Source organism: Dipodomys merriami, unplaced genomic scaffold, assembly GCF_024711535.1.
Source record: "Dipodomys merriami isolate MVZ:Mamm:240054 unplaced genomic scaffold, mDipMer1.0.p SCAF_380, whole genome shotgun sequence".
NCBI classification, from domain to species: Eukaryota; Metazoa; Chordata; class Mammalia; order Rodentia; family Heteromyidae; genus Dipodomys; species Dipodomys merriami.
Window position 1 is genome coordinate 237075 of NW_027205382.1, and position 24082 is coordinate 261156.

Consider the following 24082-nt stretch of genomic DNA (forward strand, 5'->3'; position numbering starts at 1 on the left):
GAAGCAGTTTACTTTTACGTGTGGCATTTTGAAATTTACCAGTAGGCTTATAAAAAAGCATTGGCATCAAAGAAATGGGAAGGGTGCTCCTAAAGGGGGCAATTCAGTACAATGAACCTCTTGGAATGACTGTAATTATATTGTCTCCTGCTGTCTAAGCCAGTGACAGCATGTGCTCGGTGAGCTCTTTCCTGGGGAACAGGTCCCATAGTCCTTTTTTTTTCTTCCTGGATTTGCAACTGCTTTGCATCTTAAATATAACCCAGACCAAGACATGGGACCCTATGGAGCTGGCTGCAGGACCTGGAAAGTCTGCATACATTAGGATGCATGTCTTTCACAGATGCTAATGACCAGGAAGCCTCCAGAGGACTAGGAAACATGACCTGCCCTTGGTCTGCCGGATAAATACCTTAAGGCACTCCAAAAACACACTGCCATATGTGCTTTAAACATAACAAAATCACTGCAGCATGTTATCATGGGCTGGACTGTGACAATCAGGCAGTATAGCTAGGATTTGGGGTAGATTTGGGAGGAATGGAATAGGAAGAGAAGGCCAGAAGCTGGCTGTCAGCCTGATGCACAGCTGCAAACACACTGAGAGACAGACAGGCAAAGCTGACATATGTCAGGGAACAATTAGCTACCATCAACCCTGAGCCTCTGCTTAACTCTCTGTAGGTTTGAGTCGTTCCCAGTCCCTGAATTCTAATGCAGTGTCTTCCACATACACATGGTGGAATGGAAGCAGGAAGACAAGACAAAAGAAGCAGTTGCTTAAGTCTCGTGGTCAGCTTAGCCTTGCAACAATGACCATTCCCTTAGGGCTTGTGGACCAAGAACAACCACAAGGGTGGGGGAAATGGAGTTTAAACTTAGAGCCATTCTCTTGCTCAGTTGGTGCTTTACCACTTAAGTCATGCCATCAGCTGATTATTTTTCTGATTATTTTAGAGATGGAGTCTCAAGAACATGACTGCTCAAGCTGGCCTCAGCCTCCTGAGTAACTAGGATTACACATATAAGCAACCAGGTACCTGATGTAACTTGTTTTATAACACATTTATCCTAAGAGGTGATGAATGCTAAGCCCATTTATTGCATACACAAACTGATGTTCAGTAACACTAAGAGGCTCTAGGCAAGATGGAGAAAGCCAGGCAAGCTGAGGTCAGTGAGGATGCTATGCTATTCCAGGCCAATCCCAGGGTAGGATGGGGCCACCAGGAAAGGATGTACAGACACTGTCACCAGACGTGCAGGGCCTGCCTGGAATGGACGTTCCTCTTGGGAATTCAGGGCGGCCCCTGTGATTCCCCAGTGAGCCCACCTGTCACTGGATAAGGGGAGGGCCATGAGTTTACTGACTGACTCTGTCACATGACCTACCTGAATGACAATGTTCTGTCTATAAAATGGAAGCATGCCCACTTGTGGTGGATGAGGACTTAGGAATGGTCTATAGAAATTCCTCATTGGTAGGAAGAGCCCCATAAAAAAATAGAGTAAGTAGCCACGCATTAGTGGCCCATGCTTCTAATCCTAGCTACTCAGGAGGCTGAGATCTGAAGGTCAATGTATTCCAAGCCAGACTGGGCAGGAAAGTCTGTGAGATTTTTATCTATAAGTAACCATCAAAAATCCAGAAGTGGAACTGTGGCTCAAGTGGTAGAGTGCTAGTGTTGAGAAAAAAACTCAAGGACAGTACCTAAGACCTGAGTTTAAGCCCCAGGACTGGCAACAAAACAATATTAAAAATAAAAGTGTATGAGAGAAAATTGGGTAGGAAAAAAGGTCTTCAAAAATCTCAAAGCACAGATCTCCAGGGCTGAAGTGGAGGATATCAGGATTGTTAGTGAGTTAAAGGTCATTCATCAGGAAGCAATTACAACAACCCAACTTTATTATTCTAGAACACAGTACATTGGCTTAGACACCCTGGTCCTCTGGGGTTGGTGTACCTAGAACTGATACACTTCACCTGTCCAGCTAACCATATCTGCCAAATAAGCCTACACCACTCCAAGCTCCACAGTAAAAATGTATGTTAGAGTTGGGGACCCCTATAAGGCCAGCTTTTGGGTTCTGGCTTTGAATCCTCATTAGGCCACTTGGTCATTGTTTCTTTTGTTTCCTGACTATTTTCTTAGGAAAAGATCCAGAACTGATTATTTTTTTTTGCATTGCTGACAAATCATTTATTATGTATAGTCAACGGTTTCCAATTTTATACCTCTCTGCAGGATATATTCAGACATTTTTTGGTTTCACATTTTCCAGGAAATGGACCAATACCACTCAACTTATTTAGCCCAATTCAAAATTTACCCCTTTCCCCCTGGCCAAGTTGTACAGTTCATTTTCAACATAGTGTCTAGTGAGTAACACTGGCTGCATTTGTTCACCCTTTGTCCCATTATTTCTGTGTTCCTCCTTACACTCCCTCGAACAGACAGATTTACATACAAGACAAAAGGTACAGAAATTAAAAAAAACAGCAACAAAGGAGAAAAATAAAATTAAAAAATCTCGTTTCTATTTCTTGGAGTACATTTCAATGAACATCATTTTATATGATCATATGCACATAGCTTTTGAGCCTTTGTGATCCTCTCCTATGAATAACCTCCTTTGGTCTCTCTGTATGAATGCTTATCTAGGCTGAAAGGAGAGCTGATAGGACTTTAAGTTCATACAATGTGGAGTTTTCTCTTAAAGGAAAAAAATGAATATGAAACAACACATGCAAAATTTGACACAAAGGAGGTGGTTTAGAATGCAAAAGCATTCAAATAAATTGTAACAACCCCCACAAACAACGAATAATCCAGAAAAAAATAAATCCATGGTTTTTTAATTGGCTAATACATTTCTGTTATACTTTTACTTTCTATTTTGAAGCACTGATTGTCCCTTCCTAGATCAGTGTACAAGACAATTCAGTATTTCCTACAGCACAGTTGTGGAAATGGAAATGTTTTCATTAATGACAGCTAGTTCTTGTGTAGACATACTGGCTATATTTAGTACTGCTATTGATTTGTGTCCTACAAGTAGTAGATTATCTGCCATTAAAGTGTGTTTCCTGCAATTGCCATTAACAAAGAAAACAGTGTGTGGCATGCTTATAATTATTTAAGTTGCATTATTAAGTATGATCCTGATAGGAGAGACTCTCAACTGTGTTAACAATGTTACGTGTCTGCTAATGGGGGGAATTCCTCCCCATTAGCTTCAAGCTCCCTGTGCTTTCAAACTGGTCTTCACTGTCCATATGTCCAATGAAGCTGGAGCTGTGACAGGAGATGAGTTGGAAAGGCACCAGTGTGCATCATTCTGGGAGTCCTGACAGAGTTGACTGGAACCCAACATATGTGATGAAAAATCACATAACCGGGGCTGGGAAGGTGGCTCAGTGGTAGAGTGCTTGCCTAGCATGCATGAGGCCCTGGGTTTGATTCCTCAGCACCACATAAGAGTGGAGCTGTGGCTCAAGTGGTAGAGCGCTACCTTTGACTGAAGAGCTGAGGGACAGCGCCCAGGACCAGAGTTCAGGCCCCATGACCGACAAAAACAAAAAAAACAAAACAAGAAAAAGAACATAACCATTGCATTTGATAGAAACAATTATATCCCTAACTCAACATCTCCAATCCCCAAATCACTATGGTTATCTGATGTAACCTGATACAAAGGAACATGGTACATGCTGCTAGGGACAACAAAGAGGTAAGGGAAGTCATCCTAGCCAATTGCGAAGACAATAACAATGTAAAACGTCTGAAGCCTGTGCCCATGAGAACACACTGCAGGTAATTCCAGGGCCCGATGAGGGCTCATGAAGCAGAGGGCCTGGAGGGCAAAGCTTCTTTAGCTTTGCAGTGAACTGCCTATAAACTTGGCTCAGTTCCTTCTCCATGAAGGAGCTGCAAGAATAGCATTCTATTGTGCTATCGGCACCCAAAAGGACCTATAGAGATATAAGATAGCACCTAGTATATACTTAGTTTAATTAATGGTAGAACTAGGTTTGAACTCAGGACCTTGTGCTTACTAGGCAGGTACTCTATCACTGAGCCATGCCTCCAGATAATTATTATCCCTTGTTGAACACATTTAGAGGAAGAGGTTATGTGGAGCCAGGCCTTGACTTGGACAAAGCACTTCTGGCTCCACAAGGAACAAGCTCAGATACTCATCCCTAGAAGTGAATCCCAGGCTGGGCTAGATCCTTGGGGTACTGATGACCACCAGTCTCTAGGGGAACCCTTTGGTTAGGTACCCCAAAGTGTGTGTGTGTGTGTGTGTGTGTGTGTGTGTGTGTGTGTGTGTGTGAGAGAGAGAGAGAGAGAGAGAGAGAGAGAGAGGAGGAGAGGAGAGAGAGAGAAGGAGAGAGAGAGAGTATACTAGGGTTTGAATTCAGGCCTGGGCACTGTCCCATAGCTTTTCTCACTCAAGGCTAGCACCCTTCCACTTGAGCTTCGCTTCCAGCTTTTTGCTGGCTAACTGGAAATAATATACTGCCCAAGCTAGCACTGAACCTTGGTCCTCAGTTCTTAGCCATCTGAGTAGCTAGGATTATAGGGGTGAACCACCAGCTTCCGGTTGCATCATTTCTATTTTATCCCCACGTTCTGGGCAATGAAATGACTCACCCAGGTGATTCAGACCCAAGTCTGTCTATCTCACTCAAAATCCAGCTTTCATTCACTCCATCACGCTGGGCAGGACAAGTATGCACCACTTAACATTTACAGGCTTTAAGCCTATATTGCCCACATACTGGCTATGTGAAGATATTTCTTTTTATTGCTATTACAGTGGTTGTTTTCTCTCTCCCAGTTTTTCTCTCCCATCCCCACCCACAAGTTGTATAGCTCATTTTCAACATAGCGTCTAATGAGTACTACTGCTGCATTCCCCCCCCCTTTTGAAGACATATCTTAAAAGAATGTGAATGTGCAGGTACCAGTGGCTCATACCTGTAATCCTAGCTACTCAGGAAGCTGAGATTTGAGGGGGAAGATGGAACATGACAGTGACTTGTGGGTCCCAGCACACCCCCCTCCTGGTCCCCTAATGCATCTTCCATGTTTTGTAACATTCTCCTCAAAGGGCTGTCACCATGGAACTCAGTGGGGCAACCATTCTTTCCCCTTCTGTGTTTTGTGAGTCCTTAACATCTGTGAGCCTCTTCTTTCTAAACCAATAGCAGTAAGTTGGTGGGGACAGGGTGCTGTCAGGAAGAAGGCAAAGTTCATGGATCTCTGATACTGGGTTGGGATCAGCTGGAGACAAATTTTCCCGAGAGGATACTCAGAGAAGAAAGGAGAGGGAAAATGTGTTACAAGGTGAGGATCTTCAGAGACCAAACGTTGTGCGTCCTAATCCTCTTTCCACCTCTGCTGCTTTGCCCAGGTACCTGACACACCTAAGCCAAACCAGGCAGCCATTTCCTGAGAGATGCCGGAGGATCCTCCAGTGTCCTGAGGACTGGCTCCTCCAGAGAACCCAGCAGAAACAGGATCTCAGGTCCTCAGGACTATGAGGAAAAGTTCTGTCGTAAGAGCTATTCTATTTGCGAAGCATGTGTCAGGTGAGTTACCTAACATTTCCACTTGCCTGAGCTGTCAAGCATGAGGCTTCATGGAGATGAAGAAAGTACCTGACCTGTACCAGGCATTGAGTAAATCACAGTATCCATCACACTCTTGGGCAGGGCCCTGGCCTCTTTGTCCACAAGGAGACTTAAGTTCTCCTTCCGACTCAGTACATCCCAAGAATTCCATCCCTTTCCTGCCACATTCTAGGTGTTTGATGACTTCGTGTTTTGTTTATGGAACAGTAGCTCCACTGCACTTCTCCCCTCGTTCATTCTGCCCTTTGTGATGACTTACCCTATCAGCTGTACTTCCCTCCTCAGATGTGGCAACCGGGCCTCCAAATATGGCTGTCTTTGCATCCTAAAAATAATGACCTCATCCACATGCAAGTACCATCTTCCTTCTTCTTTTCTTTTTTTAATGTATTTTCTCATGTGATGCACCACAGTTAGCTATCCACTTTCCTAACGACAGGCCTCTTGATTGCTTCCTAGACAAACGGTGCTTTGACGGCCATCCTTACAGGGTCTCCTGTGCACCACCAGCACAAGCATGTCACTCTCCTCCACATAGCTCCTCCCAATGGTTCCTGGACATTTTTGCTTTTCTGGTCCTTCCACTTGGTTCCATGCAGACAGCATTCCTTTCCTCTACGCTATTTCCACACTGTGCTCACCTCTAATGGATGAATAGGAAGGAAGGAAGAAGGAAAAGCTTTTGTCACCAGAGTCAGGATCAAAAGACCAAGCAGCAAGTGGGTTTGTTTTGTGGAAATCTGGGTATTATTAAGTTTGTACTGAGGAATACAAGAGGCATTTTAATAGTGACGTATATGCCTGAAACCAAAGAATGACTCCCAGGGTCCTTTTTACCTGCTGCTGGTATTTTGCATTAGGGCTGAAGCATATGCCTGGCAAAAGCTAGTCAGGCACATTAGTATACTTTTACAGATGAAGGGAAATGACTTGTCTTTCATCAGCTGATACTACACAGATAAAAGACAAGACTTTCATTCCCCCTTGGCTCCAGGTTGTTGGGCTTGGTAACCTTTGGCTGATTTAACTTCAGATACTTGGCAAGCCACCATTCTTCCATGCCAGTATGTAGAGAAAGATGAGCAGAGATCTGTGATGGTGGTAAGGATTGGACAGGAAGGAGTGGTTTAGAAATCTGATCCTTTAGGAAGGAGGCAGAGGTTGAAGGCTGTCAACTGTGTCAAGTAAAGCCTCAAAAGGCTGGGAGATGAGCCTTGGTTACTCCTTTGATGTTCACCGCAGAAGAGACATTGGAATGGATATCGAGGCAAGTTTGGCTCCTTTCTTTCTTTCTTTCCATCCTTCCTTCCTTTCTTTCTTTCCATCCTTCCTTCCTTCCTTTCTTTCTTCCTTCCTTCCTTCCTTCCTTCCTTTCTTTCTTTCCTTCCTTCCTTTCTCTCTCTCTCTCTCTCTCTCTCTCTCTCTCTCTCTCTCTCTCTCTCTCTCGCTCTCTCTCTCTCTCTCTTGCTCTCACTCTCACTCTCGCTCTCTCTCTCTCTTGCTTGTGCTGGCTCTGGAGCTTGAAGTCAGGGTCTAGGCACTGCCCCTTAACATTTTTCCTCTACCACTTGAGCCATACCTCCACTTCTTTTTTGCTGGCTCACTGGTGGTAAGAGTCTCACAGACTTTCCTGCTCAGGCCTTGAAGTATGAATCTCAGATCTCAGTCTCCTGTAACTAGGATTGCTGACATGAGCCGCCAGCACCCAGAATGTTTGCCTCTTGATCCATCAACTTGGACCTTTAGTGAACTGATACTCCAGCCCCTGAGTCCTCTGGGCTGGAAATTATATTCTGACAATTACTGGGTTCTAGGAGGCACCTGAGATCTTCTAGGAATCAAGGAGCCCTAAACAATGCAAGAACAAGAGAGATCCTCATGTCCCCTGCCCGGAAAGTTTGTGCCTCAGACACTTCAGTGTTTAGGTTCTGAGTGATTCCTGGGAATGAGCAAGGAATCAGTAGGTTGAGTGTCCTAGCCCCCAGGCTGGGCATCTCTGAAGCACACTGCATGGCTCCACCTGTGTGCTTTGCTTTGCCCTTGCACATCCACCCAAGCACCCATCAGCCAGCACCTGCTCTCTGCATACCAGGCCAGGAATGAGGCTCTGGGAAGCTTACTTTCCCGGGACAATGTAGCATGGAAGACAACAGTCTCTTCTACTTCCAAGTCATCAGAATTTAAGGGATTCAAGCATTTTCTTCAATCAATATAGTCTCTTTTCTTCTCATTCACCTACTAAGCTTGGGGTGGTGCGGGACCCAAAGCATTTGTTTCTAGAATCAACCCAACATGTGCTTTCTCATTCACTCTTCCTCACCAAAATCCCTCCTCAGTGTGTGTGTGTGTGTGTGTGTGTCTGTGTGTGTGTGTGTTATAAGCAGCAATGTTCCTGCCTAATCCTGCATTCTTTTCACTCTTTCATTCCTACCTCTGGGCTGTGTTAGGAGAATGTGATGTGTGTCTTTATTCTCCGGTTCCTCTGTCGGAGAATGCTGTCTCCGCAGGATGGCCAGCCAGCTAGGCAGGGTGGGTAGCATACCGCTGATCCCTTAGATTAGCTAACTGCCAGAGCTATCACTTGAGAAAAGAGCTTCAGAGCTGGGAGCCCAGGCCTTGCCTTTTCTGGGAAGATTTACTGGGTAGCAACTTCCTAGTGCTGGCTTTGCTCTGTATCACTGACTGCAATTAAGGAAGCTGCCACCCTCACTCAGCCAGGGCAAAACCTAGCACTCCCAAAGCCCTGCTCTGCTCACTTCCCAGTCACCAAGGGATCTGTTTTGTGGGATAATGGACATGATTCACTGATTCTTCTAACCTGTCGTGATAGGGCCTAATGGGAGAAAGCAGATACTTTACAGGTGAAATCACTCTTCCCATAGGTACTGGGGCAGGAGGAAATCATGGCGGATGAAACCAAACTAAAACAGGAGCCTCTATCATTAACTGTGTGTGTAGGTTAGGGAGCAAAGGGAGGACCTAAGAAGGGACAGGAGAGCTAGAGCAAGTGACAGCATATGTGCAGGTAGTATTAAAACCTCATCTAGAAATTGAAACTGGAGGTGATTAGAGCACCCAGGAGGCTGAGGCAGGAGGATCAAGAGTACGAGACCATAGTGAGACCTCCATCTTAACTGCCTTCCCCACAAATCACCTAGAGCTGGTGGAGCTTCAAGTGTCTAGTATGTTTTGCATTTTCCAGGAAATCTCTACAAGACCTCAAGTCAGTATGTCCCAAGATAGAGGCTGCAGTAGAAGTGACTTTTATATTCCCAGAATAAGAAATATTAACATTTAGTTAGATTTTAAGCTCATGTGGCTTTTAGCCTTAGTTCTGATAATCGTGAAAGGCTTTTCACTTATATCCCTCCAAAAGATATTCCCTCATAGATTCCCTAATGAACTATTATAGGCAGGTTATTCTGTGACTTAAATTCACATGATGTCATGGCCAACTCCTATGACAGAAATATCATGGCATGTGTTGGAATTATATTTAGACCCTAAAGCTGGGTCATCAGCAATAGCATAGAAAGATTCTTCTATCTTAACAAAACAAACAAACAAACAGAGAAACCATTCTTGAAGATATAAATCTTCAAGGGAGTAAGGGAATGGCATCATAAAAAGTTTGTGGCAATGATCAAGTTTCCAACTATAATGCAAGGTGAGCTGGATGAAACAAGGTCCTTCCTTCAAAACATAGACTGGAACATTAAAAGAAGTCACTTTTGCCAGGTGTCAGTTGCTCACACCCGTAATCCTATCTACTCAAGGGGCCAAGTTCTGAGGATCATAGTTCAAAGCCAGCCAGGCAGAAAAGTTCATGAGAGTCTTACCTCCAGTTAACTAGTAAAAAGCCAGAAGTGGAGATATGGCTTAAGTAGTAAAGCTTCCAACTTGTGTGGAAAATGTCAAGCAAGAGTACCAGGTTCGGAGTTCAAGCCCCAATACCAGAATATGTACACATGTGCGCCCTCCCACCCCCCCCCCTCTCTCTCTCTCTCACACACACACACACACACACACACACACACACACACACACGACCATGCATGTATACACCATTTCATGTCAACTGGCACCCTTTGCTCTCATCTTCTCAATTCCCACCATTCAGACAATAAATATTTTCCAAAAGCTGACATCCTATTTCAGGACATTCCAGATCTTCCTTCAGGTCCTTCCTTGGGACATCACAGCAGCCTCATTCTAGAAAAGACTGCCTTTCACAAGTGTGAAAGTGTCTACTAGATGCCACAAGTTGTGCTAGGCACTTTATACACATAATTCCAATTAACCTTCACAAGTCAATGAAGCAGTTGCAGTCATTTTTATACTGATTTGAAATCTTAGCATGGCAGTGACTTCCTCAATGGGAAGAACCAAGGTTTTTCACTCTTTTGTTCTGTCATACTGTGGTTTGTTTTTGTTTTTGTTGGTCGTGGGGCCTGAACTCTGGGCCTGTGCGCTGTCCCTCAGCTCTTCAGTTCAAGGCTAGCACTCTACTACCTGAACTACAACACCACTTCTGCTTTTTTTTGCTTATGTGGTGCTGAGGATCGAACCGAGGGCCTCATGCAAGCAAACACTATACTACTGAACCACCTTCCCAGTCCCATACTGTGGTTTTGAACTCAGGGCCTCAAGCTTGCTAGGCAGATACTTTACCATTTGAATCATGACCCCAGCCCTAAATTATAGGTTTTGTGTGTAAGGAGGAGGGGTTTACTAGGGTTTGAACTCAGATCTATCCAACTCCAGGAACAGTGATTTTAATGTTCTATGTATTTCGTGGTCTCTCATTAGAATGTCCTTCTCTGAAAGCAGGGTATGCCATGCTATCGGTCACATAACAGGACCCTGGGAAAACAAGAGAACCAGGGGTCCAGCCTGAGGTATAACAGCAAATGGACCAAGGTCATTCTTCTTAGGTGAATTTCTACCAAGAGTCCATACCATCTCAGAAGCCCATTTGGGGGGATGGGAGAGCTCAGTGGTACAGCCCCTGCTCAGCATGCATTAGCCCCAGGTTCAATCTACAGCAGATGGGGTGTAAAGCAGACCTTTAAATAGCAACACCTCCTTCTCCAGCTCAGCCAGGGAACACACAAAGACAGCTTTTACCTCCTTAGGGGGAATAGAAAGGGCTGGGTTGTTTTGTCTTCCTAGAATACACGGTTCATAACACCAGCAGCTAACTCCCGCTGAGCACGCAGGATGTGGCAGGCACTATTGCATGACTTTATCCAGATGATCTTATCAAATACTCACAGCGAGGCTGAGAAAGAACTATTATTATCCCCATTTCTAGAGATGAGACACAGAAGTGCTCAATCACACTTGGCTATTTTTTTCAAATGCCACAAAGTAAGGTGATCTGAAAGAGACAGGACCACATACTGTGGCTTGTTGAAATTACCTGAGACCATCAGCCCCACTTGGTATGTGGTGATGGTTTCTTAAGCATTTCCTCCTTGTAGGTCAGGACAGTGAAGAGAGCAGTTCTCATCAAACATATGAGCAAAGACAGGTTCAGAGAAGCCCTCCTTGGGGACAAGTGGCCTTGGGAAGAATCAATCTTCAGGCCACCAGGGAACCAGCTCTGGAAATGATATTGTTTATGTCTGGCATTGGGGTACAGTTCTCCAATTCAATGTAAACATGAGAATGTTAGAACCATCCAAAATATTGAAATGTTACTATTATCCAAATTTGCAAGGAACTAGGAAGCTCAGATTCACATAAGAATAGATAAGGACAGTGACTATGGAGTCATCTTATACTCTGAATCTTGGCTGCAAGAACAGATAGTGAATATATTACAGGTCAGAAGCACCCAGGTACCAGAGCTGAATGCAAGCCTCTTGCTCCTTCAACCCCCCCCCCCCCATGTTCTCATTATGATGACATTTACTTCCATTTCCAAATGCTTACAAAGAAATGATATGGAGACTCGGCTCCTGCTGCAGACTGGGATGTTGGTTTGGTCAGAGAGACATCTGGTGGTGTTGGAGACAAAGCGCATGAAGACAATCCTCACCTAAGCCAAGCACAGATTCACCTTTGTGGGGAGAAGACTTTCTCCACAGCAAGCACAATGGATGGCAGACTCTGGGGCCAGAACTGAGAGGGTTTGAGTGCATCAGCTGTCTCCAAGAGAGCCAGCTCAACCACCCTAATGCCTGGTTTCCCATTAGTGGAAATAGAAAGTGACGGCAATTGCTTTCAAAGTCAACTCCAGGACTGGAGGCACAGCACTGAGGACAGAATCTGTAGCACACCAAAGCTTGATGGTATCTGTCCTTGCCTGACATTCCTGAGACCTGGATCAGCCCCCAGCTGGTCATTCCTGAGGCCCACTGAGGTCAATGGCTACAATGGAGTCTAGAGGTTGAATAAGAAGCAGTAAGGCACCGGGTACTGTAATCCTTGTTACTCAGGAGGCTGAGATCTGGGGATCTTGGGTCAAAGCCAGCCCTGGCAGGAAAGTTCATGAGTCTCTTGGCTTCAGTTAACCACCAGAAAACTAGAAGTGGAGCTGTGGCTCAAAGTGGTAGAGCACTAGCTTTGAGCAAAATGCTCAGGGACAGCCCCCAGACCTTGAGTTCAAGCTCTATAACTGACAAAAAAGAAAAAGAAAAAAAAGTAGTAAGGCTTTGCTTTCTTGGTATCTTGATGCAATCCACTCACAAAAGACACTCTTCCACAAAAACTATATTCACCAAGTTTTCCTCCTTAGGCCTGGGTGAATTATTATGCCAGCCTTTCCTGCCTACTTTCTACATTTTACATTGTTTGTTTGGCACTGGGACTCAAACCCAGAGCTTTATGCATACCAGACAAATGTTCTACCCCTGAGCTACACCCTCAGTCCATTTTGTTTATGTTAAGAGATGTAATATCTATTTCCATTTTGGAGAGAGAAAAATGTTGAATTTCCATCGATTCTTGTTTGCATTTAGTCCTTGGATGATGTTTCATTTCTGTGTTTTCATCATTTTGAATAGAATAAAGGAGATGCTAGGATTTCTCAGGATTACTTAACATTCTCACATTCTATCCTGTAATTTCAGCACTTATTGTCTTCACACAAAGGAGAAGGGCAGACAAGTAGACATCTCCCTCTGAAATGAGCCCAAACAATGGTGCTTATGGCCCTACCCAAGTGAAAATGAAGAAAAAGGAGTGGCTTTTCCCTGCCAGCTCACAGTACTTTTCAGCACCAAATCAGCTTTCCCACACAACCAAGTAAAAAAGAGGGATAGAGAATGGGCAGAGGCCACTGCTTACCGCGTTTCCTGATGTACTTGCTCCCATGAAAGATGGTGACCAAAGGGAAGGTTGTGCACAAATTAATTTTTATAACCCTGGGATTGTAGGTATGCTAGGGAATGTATGGAATGAAATATTAATGGGAGTTTGTTTTGGGGCGTGATGCTGGGGATGGAACCCAGGGCCTGGAACATGCTAGGCAAGCACTTTACCACTGATCTAAACTTATAGCCCACTGAAAGTACTTTTTCTTTCTTTTTATCTTTTTTTCTGTCGGTCATAGGGCTTGAACTTGGCCTGGGCGCTGTCCTCAGCTCTTCGGCTCAAGGCTAGTGCTCTACCACTTGAGCCATAGCACTACTTCTGGTTTTCTAGTGGTATATTGGAAATAAAAGTCTCATGGAGTTTCTTACCTTGGCTGGCTTTGAACTGTGATCCTCAGATCTCAGCCTCCTGAGTAGCGAGGCATGAGCCACCAGCACCCAGCCAAAATGACTTTTTTAAAGCATCCCCTGACCCTCTGCAATCAGTCATCTTTTATCTAATTAAATTATGTGATTGGCTGCTTCAGATTTTCTTAAAACATATGAAGCCCACTTTTATTAATTTTGGTTCCTTAATAAAATAGAAGAATTTAGGAATCTACTTTGTGAAATGTCAATTTCCAGATACCACTAAAAAAAAGAACTAGAGTGATTATTAAAAAGGTAGTCATAATTCTTCATTGTCCTTTTTAGTGTGTGTATGTTGGTATTGGGACTTGAACTTAGGGCATCTCTCTCTTTCTTTTGTTCAAAACTGGGATTCTACTTTTACTTCTGATATCTTTGCTGGTTATTTGGAGATGAGAGTCTCTCAGGTTTGTCTGCCTGGGTTGATTTAGAGCCCTAATCCTCAGATCTCAGGCTCCTGAGTAGCTAGGATTACAGCACCCAGCCTTCACTAAGATCTTACTGATTGAAAATATATCTGGGATGGACAGATGCTATAATTTAGACTGGTGATAAGGAATCCTGTCAGGAAAGTTTTGTCTTCAAAGAAGTTGAGTTCTTCCTAAGGTAGTATTCCCTCTCTGGAGTGAGAAAGATAAATAACAATAGAACATTCTAACCCTGGACTGCAAGAAATCCTTCAGGGCATGTGAGGCCCCAAAACACACCAGCACTCAGGAGTATTCAAGGCTGGCCATCCTGCTCTGCCATCTTATTGAGCTCCAAGGTAAACACCTCTAAGATTCAACAGAAAAATGCTGAGGTCAGGATGTAGATATTGGTGGTCAGGTTCTCAAAACCAGGTTAAGGACCATGTCGTCAGCATACTTCTGGAACCTACTGCATTTTTCCACTCTTACAAGTGTCCTTGTTTGGGTGACAAATTATGCTGCCATCCTTTCTAGGTGTTAGTTCACTTTTGGTCTCCTGGCAACCCTAAATGCCTACAAAACTTTCCCTGCAGATCCCCATTCCAGATTTTCTTATTTACCTATCCTGCTCTTTAAGGTTCAAAGTGCCCCAAACCTATTCCTCCTGATTACCTCTTTGGAGACAAATTATCTAGAGAAGTTCATGAGGACACAGGTGGGGTAATCATGCTCTGGGTTGGCTTGGCACAGTGGGACTGCCTCTCGCTCTCCCAAATGCCATTGAGGCTGGCCACCTGCAGCATTCAGGAGAGGGCTGAGCCAGTGGTAGGTAGAGTCATATCAACATGGTTCTGGCCATCTTCATCTCACAAGTTAAAATCCTCTAAAGGCATTGGCTAAGCCAGCTCCTTGTAGAAGTCTTCACTGGAGACAGACCACATGGGCTGGACAGCTGTCCACACAGACACAGGCAGCCACAGGCAGACTTGTGGTGAATAAAATGAAACTTTATTCTCCTAGTTCATGGAAAGTCTTTTGACACGGGAACTACTATCTGACCAAACATATCCCTGACACTTTGCATATCTAAAAAGTTACTTTCTGTACAATCATATAAACATTTTCAGGTCCACATACAAACATGATGATATGGCCCTAGGAGTTAAAAAAATTACAATTAGCTTCAGTACAAAATGATTAGCCTAGTTTCAAAACAAGAATATAAACAGGGCAGAATGGGGACAGAGAATATGAAGGGGCTGGTGGAGAAAGGCAGGAAAACGGAAAACAAGAAAAACACAAGAAAACCCTGAACTTGGATTTTAGAAGCCAAAATCCAGCACAAACTATATTATATGTAAAAACTGAAGTAACTACCATGTAAATGAGAAAAGATATCATGCCCTGATGTATTCTAAGTTGATACAACTAATATATCACCTGGCAGACCTGCTCTTCCAAGAGTGAAAAAACCTCATGTAGTTAATCTTGTCAGGCAAATTGACACTTAAGGCAGCAGCAGAGCACAGAAAGGTCTTCAAAGCAACAGACCTGGAATATGTATTTGCTGTGTGATTCTGGCCACCAAACTCAGCCTCTCTGAGCCTTGCTTCTGAAATGTACACAATAGTAGTGGCCATGCTATTTTGTGGGGGTAGGGGAGAAAGGGGGAATTAGAGCAAAGCTTGGCAAATAAGTGAACACAACAAAGAACTAAAATTGTTTTGTGTGTGAGGCCAGGGTTTTACTTTAGGGTGAAATGATTCTGGTCTGCTCCCGGGGTTCTGTGGCTAGGTGACAGGGAGCTCATTATCGGCACACACCTCCCATGGGACCCTGCCTCAGGAGCACACGGGACGCGCCGGGTCACGGGTTCTTGGGCCCCAGGAGGCTGGATAGGGACTATTGGTCAGGCTCTGAGGCCTCACTCAGCTTCCCAGCAGCAGCATGGGTGACTGCAGTGGGTCTTGGCCATAAAGGACCTTCCTCAGCATGCAGAAGGATGTGGCAGCTTTCATCCCAGGTGCAGGCTAGGGAGCAGACTTGGGCTACAAGTGCAAAGCCAGAGAGCACTTAGAGACGTCCAAGGGGAGAGCTCTACTCAGAGAATAGGCAGGCACATCATCCCCACTGTCAGGGATGCCAAGTATGCAGAATAGAAAAGGAAGAGATGATGCCAGCAAAAAACAGGTGCACTTGAGGTAAATTGTGGTCTCTGACCCACGCAGCTCATGGGTGTTGTCAAAATAAGCCCCATGCCGAGGCTGAGGGGAGGTTTCTGGAGAGACCCAACTAGGTTCTGGTTCTTGCTTTGTTTCACAGGTGGCAATCCCAACAACATAAGCAGAGCTCTGAGAAGAGCACTGACTGCCTCTCCTCTTCTGTAGTCCCAGAAAAGTGTGGCCTTGCCCACACCAGTGGCATAGTATGGGCAGGGGGTTTCTAGGCAAGGCCACATGCCACAGTAGGGCTAGCAGAACATTCATCAAGTGGAAGTTCCAAGGCTATGGTGTGCTTTATCCACCCCACTGCTGCTAGTAGGGGCTGTGCCAGCCCAGGGAGTGGTACAACATCCCTCGGAAGGAGCCAGGTCCCTGGCTTTCAGATGCACTGCTCCTCATCCCCGTTACTAAGGAGCAGAGACCACTTGTCCCCACTGTCTTCTGCTGCGGTGCCGTGCCTAGATGGCCTGTCAGACGTCAGGGAAGACAGAGACACCTGGCTGATGTAGCTGACTTGGTCCCATGCCATGGTTCTGGGGGAGTCCCGTCGCCGGTCATCCATGCCCACGTGCACACTGACCTGGGATGCACTCAGGGGCTTCATGCGGCCATGGGCCTGAGCCTCGTACCTCTCCACATCAGGCTTCCTATAGCTGGAAGGCAAGAATCGAAGAGCATCTGAGCCCTACAAACATAAAGCTCATTTCCCCCACTTCTTATATGTCTAGTGAAAGCCTTCATGAAAGACAGCAACATGAAGAATTTATAGGTAAAGAACTTAAACCCAAGATGAGCACTGGTGGCTCAATATTCCATAATGTTCCATGATTATTATATAGTCCTACCTACTCAGGAGGCTGAGATAAAAGGATCATGGTTTGAAGCCAGCCTGTGCAGACAAGTCTGTGGAACTCTTATCTCCAACTAACCACCAAAAAGCAGAATTAGGTAGTAGAGAACTAATCTTGAGCAAAAAAAAGCTAAGGGATAGCACCCAGGCTGTGTTCAAGCCTAGAACTGGCACAAACCCTGACCCACCCCCCCAAAATACACCTCACTAAACTCCAATATTCAGGTAAATTTCACCTGATTCCAAAACCTCCTACACAGGCACCTTGCACATAGTGGGCTGCCATTTCTTAAATGATTGCTCAATAAATAAATGAACATCTTTTTCCCCCTTTCATTGCAGTGCAGGCCCAAGAATAGAACCCAGGGCTTTAGCATGCTGAGTAGGCATTCTGTTGGTAAGCTATACATTCCTAGCCCCCGAACATCTTGTAGTGTGTGCGCGTGTGAGTGTGTGTGTGCGTGCGTGTGTGTGTGTGCGCGCGCACGCCAGTCCTGGAGCTTGAACTCAGTGCCTGGGTGTTGTCACTGAGTATTTGTGTTTAAAGCCAGCACTCTGAACACTTGAGTCACAGGTCCACTTCCAGGTTTTTGATGGGTAATTGGAGATAAGATATGTCTCATGGACTTTCCTGACCTGGCTGGCTGTAAGCCAGAATCCTCAGATCTCAGCCTCCTGAGTAGCTAAGAACATAAGCATGATTAACTAGCACCCAGTTGACCATCTTATTTATTTATTTAGCCAGTCCTGGGACACGGACTCAGGTCCTGAGCACTGTCCTTGAACTTCTTTGCTCAAGGCTATTGTTCAACCACTTAAGCCACATCACCACTTCTGGCCTTTTCCATTTATGTGGTACCGAGGAATCAAACTCAGGGCTTCATTCATGTGAGGCAAGCACTCTACCACAAAGCCACACTCCCAGCCTGAACATCTTTTTTAAAAAGAAAAAGTGGGGCTGGGATGTAGCTCAGTGGCAAAACACTTGCCTAGCAAGTGCAATGTCCTGGATTCGATCCCCAGTATCAAAAAAGAAAAGACCAAAAAAAAAAAAAACCCCAAGTTAAAATAAAGGAAAGTGATAAAACATAGCGATTCTGTATGTACAAGATATCCACATAAACAGTCCAATAAGTGATGACTGTGTAAGTGGCCAATGACTTGGTATGGTACTGACAATCAATACCTAAATCCACTTGGACTGCCTCTTTGGACTGCCTCTTTGCCTTGGATACATGATTGAGAATGGAGAGTGCACGGGTATCTCAGATACAAAGTGCATGCAGGCCAAAGTAGAGTGAAAAGGCCCTGAAGAGTTCCTGTACAGGGTGAAAAGGCCTTCAGAGAACTCTGCCGCTGTCCCACTCAGAACTCACCATTTGAGCTGCAGAGACGAGAGCACTACAGACACAGAGGAGGCTGCCATTGCTGCTGAGCCCATCCATGGCTGCAACACAATGCCAATGGGCATGAAGACTCCTGTCAAGGGGAGGAGATACACTCACCTGGCAGCCCGAGGAGAATCAGGACTCTACCTCAATTGCCCCTTGGAGCTGTCTCTCAGGGGGTTCCCACCTAGGCACTCAGAAAGGTTTCTACCCAGCAGCCTCTGGGATAAGACCATCCTAGGAAGCTGGCAGGGATCCATATTGCATCCCCTGATTCAGAGACTGGAAGAGGGAGAGTAGCAGAGGTGCAAGAGCCTGTGTCCTGGAGACTCAGTCTCACAGGATATTTCCTGTGCTATGCTGTTGATGGCCACAGTCTTCATCCACACTGATTTTTTTCTGGCCTATGGGGGTTCTTAAAAAGGAAATGAGAGCCAGGTCCCAGACAGAACTAGGAAACTTGGGCTTAGTACAGCCAACAGTTAAGTAAGAGGTACAGACACAGGAAGGAGTGTACCTAAGTTGGCTGTTGGCACAAGAAGGATACCTATTTGACTCCCCAAGGTGAAGGTAGACTTGACCATGCTTGAGATGGAGTCATCAGTCAGACACAAAGAGGAACGAAGGTAAGAAAGTCATGTTTAAGAACTTTAGGTCTCAGCCAGGCATGAATGGCTCAAACTTGTAATCCTACCTACTTAGGAGACTGAGATCTAAGGATCACAGTTTGAAGTCAGTACAGGCAGGAAAGCCCATGACATTCATCTCCAATTAACTAGCAAAAAACTGGAAGTGGAGCTGTGGCTCAAGTGGTAGAGCACTGGCCTTGAGCAAAATAGGTAAGGAACAGCACCCAGACTCTGAGTTCAAACCACATTATTAGTACAAAAAACAAAAAGCAAACAACTTCAGGTCTCTTCAGCCCACACAGAAGCACTATCTTGCTTGGTTTCCTTATTTTTTGCTGGTATTGGATTTGGACTTAGGACCTTACACTTGTTCAACTTGCTTGCACATCTGGTGCTCTACTACTTGAGCTATGCCTCAAGTGGCTTGAGCTGGCTTTTTTCTGGTTATTTTGGAGATGGAATCTAGTGTATTTTCTGTCTGGGTTGGCTTTGAATAATTATCCTTTTGACCTCAGCCTCTTGAGTAGCTAAGATTAGAGGCATGAGTCACTAGTGCTTGGCGAGGATTTGTTCTTTTTTTTTTTTTTTTTGGGTCCGGTTATGGGGCCTGAACTCTGGACCTGGGCGCTGTCCCTCAGCTCTTCAGCTCAAGGCTAACGCTCTACCACTTGAGCCACAGCGCCACTTCCGGCTTTTTTCTTTTTGCTTATGTGGTGCTGGGGAATCGAACCCAGGGCCTCGAGCATGCAAGGCAAGCGCTCTACCAATGAGCCACCTTCCCAGCCCCGAAGATTTGTTCTTAAGACAAGTTCTGAGATATAATCATTGTGTCTAGTATGTATATGTAATATTCCATAAAGCTACATGATGATTATTTTCAGATTGTTATATCTTAATAAATTGTTCTGAAAACAGGAACATTCTAAATAAATGGCCAATCATCTTAACCAGCTTTTTAGAACAGATCAAAGTAAACTAGGATTTAGGGTCCTCCAAGAATTTTCTCATTTGCTATTCTAGATGTATTCTAGATGTATAAACACCAACCTCTCCACATGCCTCTGACAAGCTACCCAGTGAGGTAGGCAACTAGTTCTGTGAGAATCTAGCAGAGAATCTGGTCACAGTGGAGCCAAAGCTCAGAGCAGGTGAGTCCTGTCTCACCTACCTGCGGCAATGGGTATCCCAACCATGTTATAAATCAGTGCCAGCACCAGATTGACCCGGATCCTCCGGACAGTCCTCTTGGAGAGGTGGATACTTGCTACCACATCCAGGAGGTCATTCTGTAGGAGAGGAGCACACTGAGTAAGGGGCCCTCCATCTGCCCTCCCTACTCTCCTGGTTGGATGCAGCAGAGCTCACTCTGATAAGGACGACGTCAGCTGCTTCGATGGCCACATCTGTGCCAGTCCCAATGGCAATGCCCACATCAGCCTGAGCCAGCGCTGGGGAATCATTCACTCCATCTCCCACCATGGCAACTTTCTTCCCTTTGTTTTGGAGCTCCTGGACCTTGGCCACCTTGTGAGAAGGTAACACCTCAGCAAAGACTTTGTTGATGCCAACCTAAAAGGAAGAAAATTAATACCTAAGGTGGGCAAAAGCAGAAACCTCACATTCCTTTATCCTTTTTCCTTCAGTCTCTAAATCATCGGTCATGTTGTCAATTAGACTGGAGGTTGCAGAGCAAATGAATCCTACTCTATTTCAATGTGGCTTAAATCCAGCCCCTCCCCCATCCCCACCTATCCATAGAACAATCTTCTGTAGGCTTCCTCAGCTGCATGTCCAAAACAGCAACCATTTGGTCATGATACTCTGCTACTTCAGCCCTTTGGTGGATGCTATCCACCTCCAAGTGCCTAAACTGTTAGGGTCCACCTTCCATGATCCCCTGAATCTGGCTTTTGTCTACTGGCCCACACTTAGCACTGCACTGTCCAGCAATCTATAGCCACTAGGAATCACTGTGCCATTCTACATCCCCAGTGGATTCTCAAGTGGCCTGTTCTTCCCTAGAAAAACTCAGTTTTCCTCCCAATCTTCCATCTCTACTCTCACTGGCTCTTCATCTCTTCTGACTCTGGCTCAAGCATACTCCATGCTTAGGTAAATTGTTCCTTGCCAACTGCACACTTCTGCAAAAGGCCTGAGCACTCAAGAGCTGGGTCACTGACCCAACCTCCTCACAGGACTGTGCTCAAAGCAGGACCCTCTTTACTCCTCTGTGTAGCTCCAGTGGCTAACCCTGTGTTAGGTAATTGCTCAATGGATGAAGAAGCTGTAAGCTAGGAAAAGTGGAGAGAATACTTAGCAAACTCATCATTTGCAAGATAAGATTAATGCACTGAGAGGTACTGTAGTTTCCTTCTGAGAAGCAATGAACTTTCACAAGCAGATAGCCATACACACTTGAAATGGGCACAGGGTGTGGTGAAAGTACCATTTTCAGAAATTCACACTATATTTATTGTTGTGGGTGGCTGAGGGTGTTCAGTAGTACCTAGCAGTACTGTCTGTCCACATGCCCTCAACTCAGAACCAACGGACACAGGAGAATGGTACAAAATTAAATCATTCACTCAAGTACATAAATGAGCCCTTAAAACTCCCTTATCGGGCTGGGAAGGTAGCTCAGTGGTAGAGTGCTTGCCTGGCAAGCACGAGGCTCTAGGTTCGATTCCTCAGCACCATGTAAGCTGAAAAAGCCAGAAGTGGTGCTGTGGCTCAAGTGGTAGAGCGCTAGCCTTGAGCTGAAGAGCTGAGGGACAGCGCCCAGGCCCAGAGTTCAGGTCCCATGGCCAAACAAAACAAAACAAAACAAAACAAAACCCCTCCCTTATCATACAATTGTCTCAGCTTTAATTGTAGTTCTCAAGCCAGGATCTTTTTAGGAAATGCTTAGAGAATACTGGAATTGCCTTTTCCAGGGATGTAGTAGAAAGGGGAAAGAGCAGAAGGCAAGCTTAGCATGGATACAGTAGTGCTTTTTTCTTATTTCTGCTTTTGTGAGGTTAACACAATTGGTCATTTCAAAAAGAAGATGCCTATACCTGGGTGGCAATGGCTCTGGCTGTTTTCCGATTGTCCCCTGTGATGAGAACCACATCCACACCCATGTTTTTCAGGGTGTGCACAGCCAGGGCAGCCTCTGATTTGACAGCATCTGCAATGGCGATCATCCCACAGAGCACACCTGGAGCAAACAAACCACCCACAATCAACAACAGTGTGGGACTGAATGGCCCTCGAGCAAGCATGACATTAGAATTTATAATGGCTGTCATCATATAAGGTCACACACAAAAAACAAAACACATGCTTTGGTATGTGACATAATATGGTTTAGACCTGCCTTGCTTCCTTCCTTCCCTTTCTTTTTTTTCTCCTCCCTTTCTTTCTCTTTTATTCCTTCTCTCCCTCCCTCCTTTACTCCCTCCTTCCTTCCTCCGTCCCTCCCTCCCTTCCTTCCTTTTTGCCTTCCGTCCTCCTTCCCTTCCTTCTTTCCTTCCCTTTCTTCTTTCATCTTCCCATACATATATAGAAGTATATACATGTCTGCTAAGAATATCAGAATGCTCACAGCTCCATGAGGGTAGGACTAGGAGTGATAGGTGATTTCATTTTCTTTTTTATAGGAATTTTCCACAAGATATATACATACATTACTTCGCAAAGTTTGCTATTAAAATATGAGAAATAGAACAAATTTAACAAATGTTAAGTAATAAGCATCCAACATAGATGTCCTTCCTCTTTCTTTTTTTTTCCCTGAGAAGTCTTCAAACACAGAAACAGGAGAGCTCTGGGTAGAGGTGTGAATGGGAAGAGAGTAACAGTTTATAATGGCACAGAGCCTTTACTTGTGTAGATTCTGGCTTGAGAAGCTGAAGGGACTTGGTGGGGTGGGTGAGGGAGGCTTATAATGACTTAAGAGAAAGGAAAACCAGAGAATTGGAGAAGAATAACTTGGCTGGAGTATTCATAACATAGTGTTGTAAATCATTTCTTATCTGCATGTTGTTTTATTTCTATTAGTAGGACATCAAGTTACCAAGTGAAAGTTCCCATCTCTGAGGCATGCAACCCAGGATGTACTTGATGTTTAGACACGTGGGGTCATAAGAAGCTCTGAGTCCACTGATGTGTGTGGTCAGATAGTGGACAGTGGCAGAGGCTTCATATTTAAAGGCATCCTGAAGTTGGGAAGCAGATCCCTGTTTAGTCTATTGTGATGAATGAGGATGATTTGAACTGGCAACTTGAATAGAAGCAAAGATGATGATGACTGCAGTTTAGAATTCCAAGAGCAGAAGACAAACACAAGAGTAGACATGCCTCCGGGTTAAGGTGGAGATGGTGAGAAAGAAAGGCCCCAGAAAAATAGAACAAAGAAAGATGGAAAGGAAAAGGAGGCCTCTTTGCCTGAACTGTGTTCTTGTGGGTGTGGAAGTCTTGGGCAGGAAGCTACCGTCAATAGCCACCAGGATGGCTGTCTGTCCTTTCATCTCATGACCCGTCATGGCATCACTGATGTCACTTGAGATGGTTAAGCCATTGCGCCTCATCCATTCACGGTTTCCAATCAGCACAGAGAAGGTCTGGGGGGCTGCATCTATTCGAAAGAGACTAGTTATTCCTAAACAGCCCAGCAGTTTTGCAGCATTTAAAATCTACAACCTGGTAGGGCCTCTTGCAACACCACCCTAAGGGACCACCAGGGAAAAGGTTCCATTAATGTGTAGAAGACTTGGGTATCAATCAAAATGGAGCATTAGTAATACATGGTATGTGTGTAAAGATGAGGTAAACATACATACTAAACATCAAGTACTGTCCTTACCTGACTTTACTGTTATCTGCTGATTCTTTTTCTACATGGATTAGAGGTAGATAGGTTTCAGACCAGAACAAACAAAGTGGTTTCTAGATTCTTTACTGCTTGGTTTAAATGACATAAGGAAGACCAGAAAATAATCAAGATAAATCTTTTTCATCATATGTTTTAAAATAATGCCTCCAGAAAGAGTGGATGAGTCTTTTATCTGGCACATTCTAATCATAGTGCCCCTAACTTAGACACTAACCAGATCCTAAGTGCTCTAATGAAATGGTCACCCTAAGGTCTTAATTGCTAAAAAGTGGCAGGTAGAGCTGGACTCTGGCGGTTCACATCTATAATCTTAGCTCCTTAGGAGAGCTAAGCATCGCA

At 44.8% G+C, this 24082-nt stretch overlaps 1 protein-coding gene and 1 long non-coding RNA gene across 5 annotated transcripts in view; one reads left to right on the plus strand and one right to left on the minus strand.

Annotated features, from left to right (window-relative positions):
* Positions 1-5901: 5901 nt before the first annotated feature.
* LOC138805021 (uncharacterized) overlaps positions 5902-24082 on the plus strand; it is a 28952-nt gene continuing 10771 nt past the window's right edge. The window contains exon 1 of one of the 2 annotated variants that reach the window (XR_011365411.1): positions 5902-5995. This is a non-coding gene — a long non-coding RNA (uncharacterized lncRNA). The remainder of the gene's footprint in view (positions 5996-24082) is intronic. The other variant, XR_011365410.1, reaches the window with a different exon arrangement.
* LOC138805020 (copper-transporting ATPase 2-like) overlaps positions 14765-24082 on the minus strand; it is a 69621-nt gene continuing 60303 nt past the window's right edge. For 2 of the 3 annotated variants that reach the window (XM_069989577.1, XM_069989576.1), the window contains 6 exons: positions 23342-23485; positions 21924-22066; positions 20233-20436; positions 20036-20153; positions 18227-18329; positions 14765-16653 (listed from right to left, as the gene is read on the minus strand). In XM_069989577.1, coding sequence (XP_069845678.1) covers positions 16380-16653; positions 18227-18329; positions 20036-20153; positions 20233-20436; positions 21924-22066; positions 23342-23485 — 986 coding nt within the window. In that variant the 3' untranslated portion in view covers positions 14765-16379. The remainder of the gene's footprint in view (positions 16654-18226; positions 18330-20035; positions 20154-20232; positions 20437-21923; positions 22067-23341; positions 23486-24082) is intronic. The other variant, XM_069989578.1, reaches the window with a different exon arrangement.